Below are 19,655 nucleotides of genomic sequence, written 5' to 3' on the forward strand. Positions count from 1 at the left end.
GCGAACAAAAACAAAACGCAAAAATCACGACAGCTTGTGTGTTCTGGGTTTGTTTTGATCGAAACACTGCTTTTTACGTCATAGTTTCCTGCTCCCTATCTGAACGAATTTGATCACTTCTCGGGCGCGTACTGTGCCGCCCGCCTCTCTCAGCTGCCAGCCGCCATCCCACCATCCCGAGCACGCCGTCTGCCTCGCTCCCGTGTTTTCCCGGCGTGAGGCGGCGCCGGCGGCTTGTTTGTTCGGCCGGCGGCCGGCTGCTCCGTGTCAAACCGGCGCCCGGGCATCCGCTGATTCAGTTAACGCCCCGTTTCCGCCCGTATTGGTGCGGCCGCTCAGCGGAGCGCCCGGCGTCTGCTGACGGCCGCGTGGCCCGGTCGTTTGTCGGCGCGCTGTTTGTTGATGTGCCGCTCTGCGCGCTCGTGCGTTCGTCGTTGTTTGCCGTCCGCGTGCAGCGTGTTGAGCAGATGGTTTCGGACAGCCACGTCGTCCAGCCGCCTGACCGACCAGGGTGGCGGCCAGCGACAGTGCAGTCACTGGTCGTCGGCAGGCATGTGGTGGCGATGAGTGGCGTTGTCTATTCTCGCCGACTAGTTTATTGACCATCCGCCGGCTCTACAACAACGACGGTGGACGGCCAATTTCTCGGCGTATGTAGCCGGCTGGCCCCGTGATGTACCACAGTGGTGGGCGGCTGCGTTCTGTAACCGAATAACTGACTGACCGACCGGCCGCCTGCCCGCCAGGTGTACGTGGACAGCGAGCTGGTGACGACCATCAGCGAGGGCGGCAGTTTCGGCGAGCTGGCACTCATCTACGGCACGCCTCGGGCGGCCACCGTGCGCGCGCGCACAGACGTGAAGCTGTGGGCCATCGACCGCGACACGTACCGGCGGTACGTGACGCCCCCCACCGGCCCCCTGCCGGCTACGGTCGCGACACACTTCGCGACGGCGTCCGACTTCGTCTCATCACTTAGCCGCCTCCTTCGTGTCGGAGGTCGGGCGGGCCTTTGTTGAGGTCGGGTCCCGGGCCGTCGACGTGGGCATGTGCTGATGATGCAGCCCCGCGGCTTCCTCGAGCTGTTGGTGAGGTGCGCGGCGGCGCTCGATGGACCGCGACGTCGGTGTCGGCTAGCGGCGGCCTGCTCCGACCGATCCGCGTGCTCCCCGCGTGCCGCGCTTTCGACAGCTGGCAGCGTCCGATGCGGTGCCCGCTTGGCTGGCAGTACCCGCCCCCCCCCCCCCCCCCGCTCCGCCGCGAAAGCCGGCGATGATGGGAGGAGGCGAGGGCGGACGGGAGAGTGGCTCCGTGTCACACGCGGTTCCGTGACGCGTCTATCTCGGGTAGTCGCGCGCGTGGCGGTGGGTTCGTAGGGGAGGCGTGTGGTGACGGCATGTGCTGGTAAGCCGGCTGGGGCAAGATTGGGGTGTCGCCCGCAAGCCGGTCGTGGCAGAGGGTAGTGTCGCAACTGCTGGGTGCCGCGCCAGCCGAGCGGCACCGATCTCGAGCCGGCGTCACGCGTTGGCGTGCCCGCCTCCCGCCGCGCGAGTCGCGCCCCGTCTGACAACCTCGCGCCGTGGGCCGACAGGATCCTCATGGGCTCCACCATCCGCAAGCGCAAGATGTACGACGAATTCCTCAGCAAGGTCTCCATTCTTGGTGAGTGACGAGCGGCGCCCTCTCCCGCCTCGCTCTTCTCGTTCCGTGCCGCGCCGCGCCGCGCCGCACCGCGGATGGGTCGGCGGGGCGCTTCACGTGCTGGGCACCGTGACCGGCGGCGGTGCGCTCAGGAACGCTGAGCTCGCCGATCTTCCGTCGTGCAGCGGCTGCTGCTCTCTGCTCGCCGTCTTTGCTTGCCAGAACGTGCCCTTGTCTTACCCCGCTCACTCCTCGCCGTCTGCGTCCTCCTTACGTCAGGACATCCTAGCCCGTTTTACCCGTTCCTGTATTACCTGACCTTTTCTCATTGTGTCACAGTGTTTCACACAGTGAAGAAGACAACAAGATGTTCAAGATGGAAACAAAAGACACAGCCTCGCAGTGTCTTCGTTGTCAGTTATGCACAACGGGGCTTTTCGTGGTTGTGGTTAAAAGTCCGATGTTGTTGATGAGCGGATTTGCTATGAAATATGTTCTGTAGCGCGCTGTCAGCCTCCGGTCCCCGGGAATCCCTCCCACATCGCACCGCTCGGCTGGCAGAGGCAGATGTTGGCTCTCTGACTTCCTCGCAGAGGACCTGACGTCCCCGCAGAGAACCTGGATAAGTGGAAGCGGCTGACGGTGGTGTTGTGCCCCTTCCTCACAGAAAACCTGGATAAGTGGAAGCGGCTGACGGTGGTGTTGTGCCCCTTCCTCACAGAAAACCTGGACAAGTGGGAGCGGCTGACGGTGGCCGACAGCCTGGAGCCGGTCTCCTTCGACGACGGCAAGGCGATCGTGCGGCAGGGCGAGCCGGGCGACGACTTCTTCATCATCGTGGAGGGCACGGCGGCCGTGCTGCAGCAGCGCTCCGAGGGCGAGCCGCCCGTCGAGGTCGGCCAGCTCGTCGCCAGCGACTACTTCGGTGAGACGGCGCGGCACGCGACGCGGCGCCGGCGGTCGGCTGCCCGGCCGACAGACCCGTCTCCGGCGCTGGGGGAGTGGGGACCGAGGCAGTGGCGGTGCGCGGGGAGGGGCGGCACCGGTTGGCGGTGGGAAATGGTTAGTGAAGCATAGCGCTGGCGGATGGAGGGAACGAGCTATGGCCTGCTGCTAGTCTTCAGCTGTCGAGTGGAGGGGGAGGGGGAGGGGGGGGGAGTGATAGGGCTATGCAGTGTTATCCATTGGTTGGTACGCTCTGCCGTCTCAGGCATGTTCTTCATCTGTTGGTTCTGATTTTCCTGCGCCACGCGCCATTCCTATTCGTGGTCGCCGGGTTTTGGTCACTCTCCTGCCCTCAGTAGATGCTCCTTGTGCCCCATATTGCATGGATTGCTTTCCCCATCTACCATTGTGTGTCTGTGGTCTCACTGCTGTTTGGTTTATAGGCTGTTCTCTGCGCGTCTGGCCAGTGACCAACTTAGCGTTGGATACGGTGTGGGATCACCGTGCCATAAAGCTCGAGCTTCTTCCTCAGAGATGCCTCTGTTAATACAATCTATACCATATTATCTTTTTGTACGACGTTAATCTGCTTAAAGCCCTATTTTGTCGCTTGCATGTTATGATATTTATCGTGCGCGCCGCTTTCAAGGAACATACGCAGTGCCTGTCCTCGTACGCGTGCCGTATCTGACCTCCAACGCCGGAGTGCCGCGTGCCCCCGCCCCTCCCCGCGGCGTGTCACAGCCGGTGGCGGCGGCCCCGGTCTGACTGGTGCTTGTCCCCCTTGCCACCAGGAGAGATTGCGTTGATGCTGGACCGGCCCCGCGCCGCCACCGTGGTGGCCCGCGGCGCCCTCAAGTGTGTGCGACTCGACAGGGCCAGGTGAGTCCAGTGCCGATGCCGGGCCGACTGTCAGGCCCGGGCGACGTGGACGGCCGGCCAGCGCTGGCGGCGGCTGTGGGTCAGGTGGCGTGTGTGGCGCGCTGCTTGGCAGAGCCCCAAGGTTCGGAGGTGGGGCCGGTCGGTTTGTCATTGGTGCGGCGGACGCTGCGTCGTGGAGCTCTTCGTGGCTTGTTTACAGAGTCGTCGTGCCGAAAGGGCTGATTTAAATATTGTACTTTGCTGTGTTTGTGCGTCAGTTCTTTCATCGCACTCAAGCGTCGGGGCATGCCAATGGCATGCTATTAGTTTTTTATGCAGAGCTTGTTGCGGTGTGTTAGAAGGTGCTTATTTATTTAGCCGCAACGTCCGCCAGGTAAAAAGAAACTAAATTAAGAGTTTGAAGGGCACGTCGAGTTAGCTTCAGGTGAACTCGGGACTTTCATTTTAATTTCTTTCGGAGTCGGTTGATGTTCAGCGTATTTTGACGTGTTTTTGCTTCTGTGCACAGGGACGTGGACCAGGTCGGTCCGTGGCCGACACCCTTGTCGCATAGTCTTAACCTAAACCTTTGCATCGCGCCATGGCAACTCGAGGGAATTATTCACTCCTGCAGTGTTACGTTGCCGCCTTGTGTGTGCCTCCGCAAACTGGATTTTTTTGCGGCGTGATCACATATTGATTTCATGCTGTTGTTTACCTGCAGATAACTAGTAATCTGGTGCTATGTTTCTCCAACATCGATCCTCTGCTAGGCGAAAGCGGTGGTGAAGGTCTACTCCACAAGCAAGCTAACGTTCCCTGGAGGCAGTATCATTGATTACACGCCCATTTGCTTTGATGTCTGCCGTTGACGTACCGTTCTCATCCTTCCATCCGGCACTCAGGGTCTGTCGTTGATACTAACAATAGCGCACCTGCGCAATAGGCTGCTCAATGCCTGATGACAGAGCACGGCCGGTTGGGAGACGCCCGAAGCCGCCGAGCGCCCGCGGCCGGACATGACCGTGACGTCATGCACCACGTGACTGGCCCGGCTGACCGCCCGCCGCCTCGCCGGCAGGTTCGAGCGCGTGCTGGGACCCTGCTCCGACATTCTGAAGCGCAACATCACCCAGTACAACAGCTTCGTCTCCCTGACAGTATAGGCGGCCGTCCGTGGCGGGAGCATCGCCGACCGGACCGGACCGGACCGGACCGGCGCGGACCGGCGCGGCGCGCGGCGCCAACCGGGTCCGTGCTGTGTGGACGTGCCGCGCGGAGGCACAGCGCGCGCGCGCGCGCGAGTGGCGCGAGCGACTGTGGACAGCCGGGGCCCGAGCAGGCGGGCGGGCGTGGAGCGCGAGTGCCGCCCCAGAGCCGTCCGGCGCCGACCGCCGCGCCTGCGCAGGGCGACGCCGCCCCGCCATCTGGCAGCACCCGGAGGAAGATCTGGCAGCGGCGACGGCGCGCCCGCTGGCCGGAGCGCAGGCCGCCGCCTTACGGTCCGCCTCGGCCCACCATTTGTACCTAGATAGAGACTAATATTTATTTACACAGATGTACGGCGCCCCCGCGCGCGGCGGCCGCGTTTCCGTTGGCTTCGTTCGTCTCGTTCGGCGCGCGCGCGAGAGAGCGCGGCAGTGTAGTGTTTTCTGGTCTGGGCTGGTCCTGTCCCCGGTTGTCTGTAGCAGGGCCGGCCGTCGCGGCCGGCCGCATGCGAGCGTGGCGTGTGGCTCGGAGTCGTGTTATCACTTCGTGTTTCATTTAGATTAAAGCCGCTTCATTCCGTGTGGAGGCGTTTTTGGAGGCGGTGACGGGAAGCCGAGACGCACCTGGTTCATGTGTTCAGATGGAACAGCGGAAGTTCTGAATTTGAGTCTTCAGCGAGGGCAGGCGTCATGAACGTGTCGCCAGGCCGTTGTTCTATTTACCACGATGTTGGCACGAGTTTTCTCGCGATCTACTGAGGAAACTGTGGTCACTGACAGTTCGTTACATAAGGCCATTGTCAATGCTTGGTTCTCGACGGTTTGTACAACTACCTCTATCAAGGGCAACGCGACAGATTCGGAGCCCATCTGGGGTTTCTACAATTATCGCTTGTCGCGGGACGACCCGTAGTTGGAACGGCCGCCAGTCCAACCAGCACTACTGAAACCACACATCTCTCGCCTCGGTCAGGCCACCTTTAGGGCGATTTGTACATACACCCGGGAGCAGGTCTGACTTCATCGCCGCAGTCTCGCGTCCCCCCCCCCCCCCCCTCCCGCCGTCGTCTCCCGTCTCTCCACGCCGCCGTCTCGCGTCTCCTCACCGTCTCCCGTTTCTCCCCGCCACCGTCTCCCGCCTATGCCTCGCGTCTCCTCGCCGCGGTGTCTCCCGTCTCTCCTCGCCGCGGTGTCTCCCGTCTCTCCTCGCCGCGGTGTCTCCCGTCTCTCCTCGCCGCGGTGCCTCCCGTTTCTCCTCACGCTGTCCCAGACTCGTCCATCGGATGGACAGCCGTCTTCGGCTCAGGTCGCCGGTGCGGCGCGGACGAGGCGGCCGGTGACCTACGACCCCCTCCCCCTCCCGCCGAGTGGGAGCGACCTGTGACCCGCGACAACCCCCCCCCCCCCCCTCCCCCGAGAGCCGGAGCTGTGGCGGGGACGGGCGCCGTGCCCGCGGCCGTCAGCTGCTTCGACGCCAGGTGGCAGCCGCACCCGGACCACAGGCTGTTGGCGCCAGAGGGGCGTGGTCAAACCCGCCCATCGCCGGCCGGAGTCGATCGGAGCGCGGCAGGCTGCATAACAAGACGGAGCAGCTCCCCCCAAAAGCGGATGACTTGCTAGTAGACAACACTTACGCACGGCCCTGATGTGGCACGCCGTCAAAACTGGCAGTTGTGACCGTTACATCCCTGTTATTGGAACGCAAGAAGTATGGCATAACTGAATTCTTCAGTCACGTATCAGGATACCACTCATGAACCCCACGATTTCTAAAAATCGCACCACAGTTGCCCCATCGAGCAACATGCTACGTACGTGCAGGCGAACGTATACGATCGTGGAAGAAAATTCAACTGAATTTTGGACAAATAGCCTTCACCAAATGGGGTTGCACTAGGGGCGTGTCCTAGTACAGTCCCAATAGCCTTCAGGGCCTCACAGCCGGCGTTCGACTTCGCCTGCAAACCGGCGCCTCAATTCTCGTCCGGGATGGTCTGCATTCACTGCTCTGCGGCTGGACACCAGTGACGTTATGGCAGTCTCTCCACGAAGAAGCTGAACCAGCGCCGTCCGCGTCTCACCCCCGCAGCGACGTTGCTCGCTCAACACCAGCACGACATCCCCGGGTCGAGCACGAGCGACCTGGCCCGGGCCACCGGCCACCGTCCACGACATCCAATCACAGCCGGCCGTGGCGCTGACGTCACTCCGCCGGCGCCAGCCTGCCAGCGGCGACGGCTCGAGGTTCGGGGCGCGCCGCCTGCCCGGCCACGCGGCGCCCACCAGCGAGACAGTGGCCGGCCACGACCGAGGGCTTGTATTGCTGTGTCGGTGGCACACGCGACTGCACTATCGAACACATGTACACTGTACAGGGGCCGCGGCCGACTTTGAACGCGCGGCCGGCGGCCGGCTTTGTACACGCGGCCGGCGTCCCCGGCCGGGGCGGGCCGTATAAAAGGGCAAGCAGGACGGGAGCAGGTGTACAGACCACGGGACAAGGGGGCGGGGTCGGGGCTATGGGGGACGGGGCTATGGGGGAAGGGGTGGGGCTATGCGAGGGGGGCACAGTTCACACGCGCACTGACGACACTGCGGGGAGGGGGCGGGGGCGGCGCGACACGAGGCTCCGCCCCGCCCGCACACAAACGCGCACCGGGTTAGCGGCCGGGGCGGCCGCCTCCGCCCTCGGCCCTATCTACGAGCGACCCCAAGCGGATAAAGCTAGCCGGCGCTGGCGGCCGGGCGGCGCGGCGGCCACCTCAGTCGTCGCGCGGGTCGGTATCGGCCAGCCGCGGTCGCTTCTCGTCGCTGGCGACCGGCGAGCCGGCGCGCTTCTCGGCGCCGGGGCTGTGCTCGGCGTCGCCTCCCGGCCAGAACGTGACGCGCGGTGTCGGCCCGGCGCCGCTGCCGGGAACAGACGGAGCTGGTCAGGGCCAATGTGGGGGCGGCGGGGACGGACGACGGCGCCTGAGGGGGCGGGGGGGGGGGGGGGGGAGGGGGCACCACGGACGGCGGCGTTGAAAGCACGTGGGAACAATTCGAGACGTGGCGACCTCCCACAGGTCGAAGGTGCGAGCGGTGACGCCCCGCCATTACAGCACACACTAATCGGACCGCGCCGCGGCGGGACACATCCAGAAAGCGCCCTGCATAGCGGGCCCTAACACTCTGGAGTTCCGACTCCAGCAAGCAGGTGGCAGTTCCAGCGACGCGATCGCGGCAACCAGCGTGAACCTACGCCGCAAATCAGCCATCACTCTCGCACATGCCGTTTGTGACTGACTGGCCTCGCGTCCCAGGCTTACTACCACGGCTAGAGCCGGCGTCCGGCCATCTGCCGGCCCCGGAGCGCGGCGGCATCACAGACCTGGTGTTGCCGGCCGCCTGGTCGCCGCCGGCCCCGTGCGGCGTCACCCCCGTCATGTAGGCGCCTGAAGGACGGCGGCAGCTGCGTCAGCACGGTCAGCGCGCGAGGCCCATCCACCGGTACAACACCAAGGACGCGAGGCCGGGCGGATTATGGGCGCCATATGACCAACGTAGCCGGTGCGCCCCAAAGCCCAAATCATCCTCACCGGAGGTCGCGCGGCACCCGCACGTCGGGGGCTTACAGGCCAACACCGACAGACGAGTCGGACAGCCGGTCTGGTTTGAAGGCAGAGCAGACCTCAGACAAATCACGTACGTAGAGCCCCGTCAGCGCCTCGCGCTCCAAGCGTAAAATTACACGCACCCCAGGCCGGCGAGCGAGTTACCAACTTCCGCTCACGCCTGATTGTTCCTTGTCATTTCTATAGCTCTCCTTTCACCACGTTCGCAAAACTTTAACGCAATCAAGACAACCCGCACCGCAATCACTGCCGTTCAGTGAGCGGCTCCGCCCTCCCTCCCCTCCCCCCCCCCCCCCCCAACAAACCCTCCTTCCGCCGCCACCCTGCGCCCTGGCTGCGCCCACCGGCGGCAGGCGCCCACTGACCCTGCAGGCGCGCGCCGGTGTCGGGCTCGTCGCCGGCGTCGGCGGGCGGCGCGCCGTTGGGCGGCGCCGGCGGCAGCCGCGGCCGCGGCCGCCCCTGCAGCGCCGACATCAGGTGCGTGGTGGCCGGCCCGCCGCCGCCTGAGCTGACGATCACCGTCGGGCCGGCGTACGTCGTCAGACCTGGCGGCCGGGCGACGTCAGTGAGGCGGCCCGCCGGGTGGAGGAGCGGAGGCGGCTGGCACATAATACAGCGACAACTAAAAAAAAACTCAACTAACAACAATCCATCAGCGTGCACACTGACTACAAGACGCTCGAGTCAAATGGTACAAACGCACCAGATCGGCGGAGACGGACGGTCACACACGCGGTGCGGCTGGTGCCAGCGGGCCCCAGTTCCACGGCGGCGCGACGCGCCAGCCCGCGCGAGCCGACCGTCGCCGGAGCGAGGCCGGCCGCTCACCCTGGCCGTAGCTGGAGTAGTGGTGCGGCGAGCCGGGCGCCGACTGGCTGGGCGCGGCCGGCGCCGGCGGCGGCGTGTCGCGCGCCGGCGACGGCTCGCGCGACAGGCTCTCGGGCGTGGCCAGGCCGGACGACAGGTGGGTGGGCGAGGCCGGCGCCGACCTGGAGGGCGACGGCGAGACACGCTCACACACAGGCAGCGCGCGCAGGCACCGCGCCGACACCAGACACTGCTGACTGGACCGCCGGCTGCAGCGAGTTACGTGCGGGGCTCACGACAAGAAACAAAGAAACCACTGGGGGAGAGGGGGGGGGGGGGGAAGGGGAGGAAACAGTTTGACAACGGGGCAGCTCGCCGGCGTTACACCCGCGGCAAGCGGACGCCACGCCGTGGTAGGGGCGGGGATCTAACCCTCTCCTTCCCCACAGGCTGGGCATCACCGACACACGAGCCTGCTGACCAAGGCGCCGAGCCACTCACCGGCGCCCAGTGGCTCACCAGAGGCGCGCGTTCAGCACGCAGCCCTGCGCCATTCTGGGCAAAGCCGGCTGCAGGGGCCCCACCCGGTCCGGCACCACACCACTCACTTGGAGGAGAAGCCGGCGACGGGCGTGCGGAAGCAGGGCACGCCGCGCTGCCGCCGCCGGCGGAACGCCTGCTCCACCAGCTTGGCCTCGGAGGCGGGGTCGATGCGCCAGAAGCTGCCCTTGCCCGGCTCCTCCTGGCTACGCGGCACCTTGACGAAGTAGCGATTCAGCGACAGGTTGTGCCGGATCGAGTTCTGCCGGCGGAGCGGGGCGGGTCAGGCCGGGTTAGTTCGGAGAACACGCCTGGTGGCGGGGGATGGAGTACTAACGGGCCTCGGCGAGCCACCAGGTGAGCGTTTTAGGTCGGTCTTTCTGATCGGGCGCAAGATGCGGCCGAATGTGCAACATACTTAACGCGACAAGAAATCAATCGCGATCAGAACTCCGCGTCATGCTGCATTCGTCCCGCTTCGACGACAAAACGTCCACGATCCACCGTTATCCAACAAGTCTCGCGCACAATTAACGTTATTCCCAACGGAGAACCACGCACAGCACTGCACGCCACTAGCCTCGCGCACCACGCACACCGCAGCCGGCGACATCACCCCAGCCCTCGGCCGCGGTGACCGTCCCGCGCCCCTGGCGTCGAGCGACGCCAGCCGCCGCCGCCGCCGCCCCCTGCCGGCGCGCGCCGAGACCGCTCGCCCACCTGCCAGCCCTTGTCGGCCGTGCGGTAGTAGGGATAGTTCTTGGTGATGAAGGCGTAGATGCCGCTGAGTGTCAGCTGCTTGTCGGTCGCCGACGGAGACCGCCTGCACGATCAGCTGGGCGTACGAGTACGGCGGCTTGCTCTCCGCCGGCTGCGGGCGGCGACACGCGTCAGCCGGCCGGGCCGCGCGGGGGCCAAACGCGCGCGCTAGTTACCCCGGGCGCCACCAGGCGGACCCGGCCGCGCAGCCTCTTATGTGAGCGCTGTGACAGCGTGGTTTTAGTTCCGCAGTGCACCTATTGAATCCACGCCGTACAGACCGCATATAGATATAGAGTTCATATCATATATCAGTCAAGAGAACACATACCAATATATAGTCCACAGCATATATCAATAAAGGGACCACACATCAATAGAGCTCACAGCATAGATCAGCAAAGCGGCCACATATTGAAGCAGCCCACAGCACGCATCAACCAAGAGACATCCGCATTGCGTTCACAACCGGCGGCACCGCACTGACCCGGGCCGGCGCTGCGGCGTGCTGGGCCGGCGCGGCGGCGGCGGCGGCGACGGAGGCCGGCGGCGCCGGGAACTGGGCGGCGCCGCCTGACGCCTCCTCGCCGCCGCCGGCGCCGTTGCTGTAGCTGTGGTGCAGCAGCGGCTCCTCCTGCTGGTAGTGCAGCGTGATCTCTGCCGCGAGGAGAGGCGCGCGCGCGCCAGGGCACCGTCAGTGTTCCGGTCGACAATGGGCGACGGCACTGTGGGTTGTCCGGGCGGCGGCGATAGACGGCCGGCCTTCATACACAGTTTCCGAATATGAACGGAGGACTGAAGCGACCCACCGAAAGATGCAACGGACTCTGAGCACAACTGTTAAAAGATGACGTCCGGCGGTTGGCGCCACGTGCACTGGTGCCGCTCGTCTGATCCTGTCACAAACTGCCTCGTCCATTCTCTCGTCCGAGCCAGACGCCACGCGTGCCGAAGACCGGCACACGTCAGCCCAATGCGCCCTAGAGTCCGGCCGGCCGGTCCCTGAGTCCCCCCCTCCCCGTCCACCCCACCCACGCCGCCACCGCGGCACCAGCACGTCCGTCTCCGGCGCGCCACCACCTCGGCGCCGCTCACCCTGTCGGTCGCGGGCGGCCAGCGGCGGCTGCTGCTGCTGGCGCTGATGCTGGCGCTGCCAGTCCGTCTGCACCGCCTCGTAGGCGGCCTGCACCAGCGAGGCGGCCAGGCCCGGCCGGCGGCCGGCGCCGCCGCGGGGACTCGTCGGGCAGCTGTTGGCGGCGCTGCAGCGGGAGTGCCGGCCGTTAGCGCTCTCTCCCGTGCTCGACAGACGACGCGAGATGATCGGCGGTGAGGGGTCAGGGTGGACTCTGGCATCGGCACGGGGTCGAATTCGGCGTGAAGGTGGTAGCCGGGGGAAAACGGTCCGGGGAAAAGCAACGGTGGCGGTGTTCATATGCAGTGTGCGTTTTAATTCACGGATACTACGGCCGAGTGGAGGGGTGTTTGTTCGGCCGCCTCGAGACTGTCCAACGATCTCAACGCATGCCCACCCCACAATCCCGACATGAATAACAGGTCGCAACCCGACCGCGCCCGCTACCACTGCCGCAAACGGCAGAAAATACCATGAACAGTTCAAAGCGCTTAGAGGCAATGCGTGTGCGGAAGGGGAAGGGGCTGAACCCAGATCGCAGCAAACAGCAACAAAGCTACCTGCTCTTAAGCCCCACTCGACATGAAAACCACGATCCCAGCTGCCGTTGTGATAGTGACCACGATTGCCGCGGCTCTAGCACACTAGGCACGATTCAAACGTCCAGGGCCTTATTCGGCAAACGGCAACAAGTCCCCCATTAGTAAACAAAGCACGTAAGCGCTGGAATATCATCGACCGAGTGGTCGCCGCGAGCAGATCGCGGGCGCGCCGCTCGCGAACGCTAAACCTGTCCGTCCGTGAGATGTCAATGAATCACACACCTGTCGACTGCGGACAGCCACTTCCGACAATTCACGCTCGCGTCTGACGCGACGCACGCCTCCTCCGCGCTCGGATCGCGCCCACGCCCCTCCCCGACGGTGAGTCACGCATTCCGAGCATAGCACCCGCTGTTTTCCCAGCCACGATGCATGAAAAAGCGACGATCCGTTACGCGGCGGCGCCGGCGGCGTGACGTCACCGCGGGGGCAGGCAGCGGCACATTCCGGCCGGATCAGGCCGGGCCTCCGGCTTCGCGGCCGGCACCGCCGCCGGCCGCGGCCGCGCCAAGCCGCGAGCGTGAGGTGAGGTGAGGTGGTGAGGTGAGGTCACGGGCACAGGTGCGGCGGTGGCAGCGGCGTGATGTTGTCGCTCTCCGCCCGGCTGCGGCCCACGCCGCGACATCGGACTGGGACACCCTGATGACACGGCTTATCGCGATCTTGTGAAGAGCTAGACCGGACGGCGTGTACACGCCTCGGGCAATGCTCCCGCCGAAGCACGAACCGGTCGCAGCGTCTACCAATAACGCGGTCGGTGATCAGGGCTTCAGCGCGTTTTAAACGCCTTGCTCCTGTTCCCGCGTCCTCCAGCCTGCCGGCCTCAACGCAAAAGCTGGCCCTTCCGGCCAGCCAGCCACGCTTCCGCCGCCGGCCCGGACCCTGACTCAGAGTGCGGCGCGGCCCTCAGGTCAGGTCACGTGCGCGGGCGGCGGAGGCGGCGCGCACCGCCGCGTCTCGCGCGGCCCCTCCGTCCCCGGGACCGCGGCCACGCTGAAGGTGGTGCTACGGCCGCGCGCCGCGGCTAAACCCAGCGAGCCACGTAATCTTCTCAGCAGGCGATTACGTGTTGTGGTACCCGGTAAGGCCAGCAGGCAGGAACTCCAAAGGTTCATGATCGACCGTCGTCACCGCGGGCTTTCGGGCTTTCGAGGACTGAGACTGATTGCCGACGTTTTCGCCAGGGACTACCACGGATTGATGATTCATCATGTGCCATCACGGTCTTCTGAGCATTGACGACTGATGATCAATCGTGGACCGTAAGGGTTCAAGCGGATAAAGCTCCAACTGAACACGCCAACGCACGGGACAAATAAGCGGAACCCGCCCGTCCGCCACCCAAACACCTCGCATCCGACGCGCAAAACAGCTCATGACCCGTCCTGTCGTTCGAAGTAGGCCGCGCCCGACACGGGGCCCCACAATGGACCAGGCCACGCTATTTCCGCGTCGGCAGCTGTCGCCACCGCGCCGGTGCGCCGTGTTGTTCATGGCCAGTGGGCACGTTCCGAGCCGGCGCTGGCACACAGCTGCCGCCGCGTCGCCCTGCTCACGTCCGATAATCGATATCCCACTCAAGGACGCCGCCGTGCCTGTTTACCACGCGGCAGCTTGCGCCGTCGGCCGCCAGGCGGCCGCCGGTGGCGCCGCCGCCGGCCGCCGGCCGAAGCGCGTCTGTTTACGTTCGGAGGCCGACCTTGAGACGGCGTCCGTGCGCGCGGCCGACAGGTATGCGAGAGGCCCCGGAGGGGGGACCGCCGCCCGTGCCCCCACCGCCGGCCAGTCCCGCCGCTGCCCGCGGCACCGGCCGCGGCGGCGCCGAGGGCGAATGGATGCGGCCGCCCGGTGCGCAGAGCTACGCGGCTGGATCAGCTCAGCGGTCCCCGTGTCGTAGTAAATGCCAGCCGCCCGGGGAACTGCGCCGCGTGTGAGCGCCAAGGCCGCGGAGCCGGCCGGTCTACGGACGGTGTCTTCGAGAGCACCGGGCGCCCGGGGCTGGTTGCAGACCGGTGTCGCCACTGCACAGCACGGCAACCGAACTGCACCGCTCTGGACGAGACGGGCCCGGGCCCGAGCGGGCGTGGGTCACTGGGAGGGAGGTGCGTCTGCCGCGCGGCTCGGCGATGTTGTGCACCGTCGCACCGGCGCGCAAGCCTTGACCTCACGTTCAGCAGCGCGGTACCGCACCTCGACCAAAACAAACCCGACCGCCGCAATGCCCGTCTGCGTCGCCGACCACAGCGGTGCACGCGTCGATAGCGCCCCCGCCGGCTATTACGAGCCGGTGGCCAGCCGTCTGGCCTGTTGACCGTCCGCGGTCGGGCCGAGTGCACTATCCAGTCGGCGACCACGCCCGGCGGCAGACCATTACGCCGGCCGGCCGCGCGGGCACGCACGGCAGCACTCGGCCAGCCATGCGGCAGCGACGCACCGCCGCGCCGACGGCCAGCGGGACCCACGCCGCGCCCCCGGCCGGCGTCGGACGCGCTGAACGGACGCTGACCGCGTGGCTTTTGGCGAGAGCCTCGTGTTCACCTGCGGTCGCGGCGGCGGCGGTCGGTCCTAGCCAGGTATGGACCAGGACTGTTTGTGGCCAGCAGAGCGACAAAAATTCGGCATCGCAACCCGTTCAAAGCCAGCATGACTAATCGCCGGAGCGTCAGAGGCCGTCCGTGCTCGAGCACAGACGCCCGGCGACGTAACGTGCACGGCGTTCGACCGGCGCCGGTGGCGGCAGCGGTGGCGGCGGGGACGGCGTCGGTCTCAGCGGCGGGCGTCTGCCGGCCAGGCCGGCGGCGAGCCGCGCTCGCGACACCACGTCTGTCCGTCCGGGCCGCCGACGCCCACACCGTCCTTATCTCGGCGGACGGCAGCGCGCGGGGACAGCCGGGAGCGCCACCGGCGCGGCCGATAACGGTGCAGGGCCCACCCCGCCGCGACAACCAGCGACGCGCTGCCGCTCCCCGACCGGCGCCCCCGGCGTAAACACAGCGCCGGCCCCCAGTCAAAACAGTTATCACCTGTCAGCATGGCGGCGGTAACCGCCGGACGGGTCACCGCCTGACCGCGGCGGCAGCAGCCGCGCCACGCCACGTCGCGCAGCGTCGCCGCCTGGCCGGCCGCCAGTGGCCGGCGCGGCCAGACGGCGGCGCCCGGCGGCAGCCGTGCCGGCACATCGCGGCGCCGCTCGATTGTTGTGCCGGCCGGCCGGCAGCGTGTGTGGCCTTGACGGCGGCGCGCCGCGCCGTGCCGCCCGACTAACCCGCTGCGAGCCGCGCCGCGCCGGGCCGCGCTGGGGCGGCGCGAGCCCGGACTCGGCAGCCGGGGCCGCCTCGGCGAGCGGCAGGCCTGGCGGCGCCGCCTCCACCGGTTCGCCCGGCCGGGCGGCCGTCGCGCGTCGTCTTGGAGCGTATCCGCGCGCTCGGCCGCACCCCAGTACCGCACGACAACCCGGACGCGCCCCTCGGCGTCACGTGACGTCACGCGGGGTGTGACGTCACAGCGCGCCGTCGCCGTCGCGGGGTTCCCAAGCACGTGCGGCGGGAGTGGCTTCGGCCGACTGGAGCGCGAGTCGGGGGCCCGGTCGGGGAGTTCGGCCGCCGGGAGACGGACGTGCGTCGGAGCTACCGCCTCGCTGTCCATACCGAGCACGCATCCCATGAATGCGGATCAGACGGATCTGCTTCTTATCACCGCTATTTGAGATGTTTAAAGCGACGCCTTCTCATTCGCCGAACGCTGGTGCATGTCGTCGTGCGGTCCAACCTCGCCGCGCCACGCGCCAGCAGACTCCTCCGCGGGCCTGTTTCTCTCCATGCTGGGCGCCCAGAAGAGGTCCCAATGGGATTGAAAAATTCCTAAGCAATGTTGAGACACCAACAAAACTTCTTGGTGTGACAATTCTTTGCAGGGCATAGAAGCCATACTGTTGTGAAATATGTCACTCATGTCACACATACTTCTCCACAGATCTGATCAAGCTGAAGGCTCATTTTGGTGGGTAATTCAGTGTTTGCCACATTGGACAAAGGTACAGGGTGAAAGCTTCCTGTCTGCCAGCCACAGCAATTGCTGAGTTTGTGAAGCAGCTTCCCAGAGTCCATGACTCATGACTAGGTTCCATGACTTTCCAGGACTTGAATCTATGATTCAGTCATGACATCACAGGAGAAAGGAACTTCAGGCAATACCAGTTCGGTTATCCCCAACTTTAGGGACGTGAGAGAGGCACCATCATTCAGTCATTATCATGACAGACAGAAATTATGCCACAGCCATTGTCATAAGCCCAGTGACAATCCTGCAGTCTCCAGCCCACAAGCCCACCTGAAATGCAATGTGTCATGACAGCAAGTTACTGCATGGGAATCCCAGCAGTCTTGCAGTGATGCTTCCCTGACTATGTTAACACAGCAACAAATGTCATGGATCTGCTCCACAGAAATTCCAGAAAAGTATGCCTTCAAGCTCATCTAACCTAAAACACAACTTGAAAATTGTTTTTTTCCAGGGCTGTGATACAAAAATAAGATGGTGGTCTGGTTATCAATCAAGCTCATAGTCAGCCAGGACAATGTACACTCCCTAAATCTGGTGTTTGGCAAGCATAAAATCACTCATGAAATGCTGGAAGCTATGAAGCAAGATTGCTGATACATTTATCACTGTAAAACAGATTTATCATCATATAACATAAGATATAGGCTGAGATCATCTCATTCACAGAAGAAGCCCTCAGACTTCCAGTAACCACAAAATTCATATCACACAAAGGCATACCTGATAGTTGCAGTGGGTGATGGCAATGGACTAGCAAAGTTGTTGGCTTCAATCTCTGGTATGTTGATGCGAAGTTGGTGGAATGGCTTGCTGCTTGACACCTCATCCTCAACTAGTGAAGAAAACATAAGTCGCAAACTGGTGCTTGGAAAACGGATCACGCAGCTGCAAAGCAAAACCCATCAAGGTCACTGTCTTGCAACATGACTGGTTCTTGAGATAAAGACACCAAATTGTTAGGAGGTCCAAGATGTTTCATTAAATCCATTACCAATCATCTTTATTACATTCACGCATTTTAGGCATGCCAGTCAGCACCTAGCCATCATTACTTCATGCTGCATACAAATAATTTTTTGGCTTAAGCTGCATTAAAACTCTTGCAAACACTTTGATCAGTCCAGGAGTTCATCTAAACCAAGTAAAAGGAACTTAAACTTCCCTACATGCAGTCATAGCTGAAACTGTACTTATGATGCAACTAAAGATAGGTGCTGAGACTCCTGGTGAGTAATGACCAAACCATGTTAAACACTTTTGAGCAGTGTATTAAGCATTTATCTTTGAGCTCAATGAAAATCATCAAAGTTTATAATGAACAAGAGAGGAAATTGATGACAGCTTTTAAGAAGTAACTGGCACATTGGCTTTGAAAATTCTGAAATCTGAAGTCATACTTCTACCACCATGTTGACTCTGGATGGCAGGCTTAAGGTCAAAGCATGAAACATGGAGAAAAGTACAAAAGCAAACATGGCAATATCCACATTGAGTGATCATTCAAGAATGGCACCTGTGCCTTAACAAACAGCTAAATATAAAATGTACGTTCAAATGTTTGAGGAATTTATGCTTAATACAGCGATTTAACTTATATCATAACAAAATAAGCGTTTAAAAAACATCTCCGGTAATCGCATACGCCTCTAACTACCGCCGCAATACGCAACAGTGCGCCACAATCGGCACGGCGTGGTTTGTTTACAAACTTACTGTCTGGGGAGCCTCAGCGGGGGAGCGGCTTTGCGCTGAAAACCACCATCCACAAACACTCCATTCTTGCCATTACACTTCAGATAGAAGTACGGATTCTCAAATATCATTTCGAGATGGACGCGGGATATAAAACTTGAATGTCCCATGTCAACATCCACCTCTCCTTTTGAACTGTTGCGGCCGATGGTGACCCGTTTCCGGCGCACCCAATACTCCATATCTCGCCACTCAAGCTTAGCAATAGCTGGTTCTTGCTCGTTATTGTCCCACCTCATTCTTGCTGGACTTGCAGGAGCACTCCGCAACGCCAACAACGCATACGCATCACTATCTGTAGGCTCTGCTATAGCGGCCATCTCCCCTTCTCACAACACACGGCACGTGAAGGAAGTCAGGGTTGACTCATGCGCAGTTACCCCACCCGCATTTTTATTTGCACTCGGCGCTGGGGACCTATTGGTGGATATAAATGACGTCATACACATTCATATTGCACACTGTATGCAGAGCGAGGTGTTTGTATCAAAATAAACATCATAGTTACTTATGTTTATAAATTTATAATTTCAAATAGTCAGTTTTAACACATACACATGGAAGGCAATGCTCCTGTCCACACACTCCCACGCATCCCTCGGTGCTTGTTCAGTTCAGTGTTGATATTGTCGATAAGGGTTAGATAAAGGCAAATTACGCTTTTAAATGTATGAGATTGTCTGAAATATATGTTCTAGGTAGCCAATCCTGATAGTTCATCTGTATTGGTGCAGTATTACTTTGCGTGACGTCAGTATACCTTCAACGGAAATGGTGGATGATTGGCGAATGCTCAGGCTTTTCACTGTAATGAGTGTAAACAGATAAAAAGGGATGGCACTAAAGCAGACGAGTAAAAAGAGAAACAATGCATAGATAATGGGATTTTGCCGGCATGCCATTAAGAAATTCACAAAAAAATGCAAGCATGAACTGTATTACATTTGAAACCATTCAGACAAGCTACGATGTGTAATGTTCGTCGGCCACCAGGGGAAGAAGAGATGACAACTCATGTTTAGCATCAGAAGTAGGTCATGCCGAGTTTTTAATAGTGTGTTTAAATGTAGCATGCCTTAGCTCAAGGTCGCCTTTTCAAGGTCGCCTTCGGCTTTGCTGACAACTCCAGCGATTAAAGAAAGCTGTTTTCAGGTAGGCAGATCATTTCTGCAATATATATCTCGCAGGTCTGGAATGAGCGTCTTTTTATCGAACGTTGAGGAGCAGGAGGGCACCACCGTTTTTCCCGCCCCGAACTGCACTTAAGTTCACCATACCGCTTTCAGCGCTCCGAGAGCAGTGTTGTGTTGCTATTGCAGGCATGGCGAGCCAGGAGACTACAGACAGGTCGTCCAGGACCGAGGAAATGGTCGCTTCCCATACCGAGTGAGGCCATGTGGGCCGTCATCAGTACGCGCCAAGGACGCATGGATTAGAAAACGGTTTTCCGCGCATGGAGAAGAACGTGTCGCACTAGAGGTACGGCGACGCATTACTGAAATCTTTAAGAGCGGACAGTGCAAGCGCCGGACGTTCGTTTTTCCACACAACTCCCTGTGGCAGATAGCAAAAGTGTCAGTTTACACAACAGTCGCTAGATAGACGCAGTATGCATGGTCGACCAGCGGCTACCTCTGCTCGGCGCGTGGATAACCCGCCACCCGGTTTCCCGAGCAACCAGACGCTTGTTGCTTGATGGGTCGTCATGGCCTTCAGCGCGATAGATCTGGCT

General features: G+C 62.1%; 2 protein-coding genes across 2 annotated transcripts; one reads left to right on the plus strand and one right to left on the minus strand.

Annotated features, from left to right (window-relative positions):
* Positions 1-746: 746 nt before the first annotated feature.
* Positions 747-5,237, plus strand: LOC119095892 (cAMP-dependent protein kinase type I regulatory subunit; the record flags this gene model as incomplete). Its single annotated transcript, XM_037218751.1, is given in 5 exon segments — positions 747-895; positions 1,592-1,662; positions 2,363-2,566; positions 3,381-3,468; positions 4,529-5,237. Coding segments are annotated over 5 exon segments (597 nt in total), but the record flags the coding sequence as incomplete, so codon positions are not given.
* Positions 5,238-8,762: 3,525 nt separating this feature from the next.
* Positions 8,763-18,269, minus strand: LOC119095024 (forkhead box protein K1-like; the record flags this gene model as incomplete). The annotated part of the gene is given in 9 exon segments (XM_037217929.1): positions 8,763-8,814; positions 9,098-9,258; positions 9,685-9,878; positions 10,337-10,429; positions 10,431-10,487; positions 10,959-11,032; positions 11,471-11,634; positions 16,892-17,056; positions 17,885-18,269. Coding segments are annotated over 9 exon segments (1,319 nt in total), but the record flags the coding sequence as incomplete, so codon positions are not given.
* Positions 18,270-19,655: the final 1,386 nt, after the last annotated feature.

Source organism: Pollicipes pollicipes, unplaced genomic scaffold (assembly GCF_011947565.3).
Source record: "Pollicipes pollicipes isolate AB1234 unplaced genomic scaffold, Ppol_2.1 Scaffold_4219;HRSCAF=4965_pilon_pilon_pilon, whole genome shotgun sequence".
Classification (NCBI taxonomy): Eukaryota; Metazoa; Arthropoda; class Thecostraca; order Pollicipedomorpha; family Pollicipedidae; genus Pollicipes; species Pollicipes pollicipes.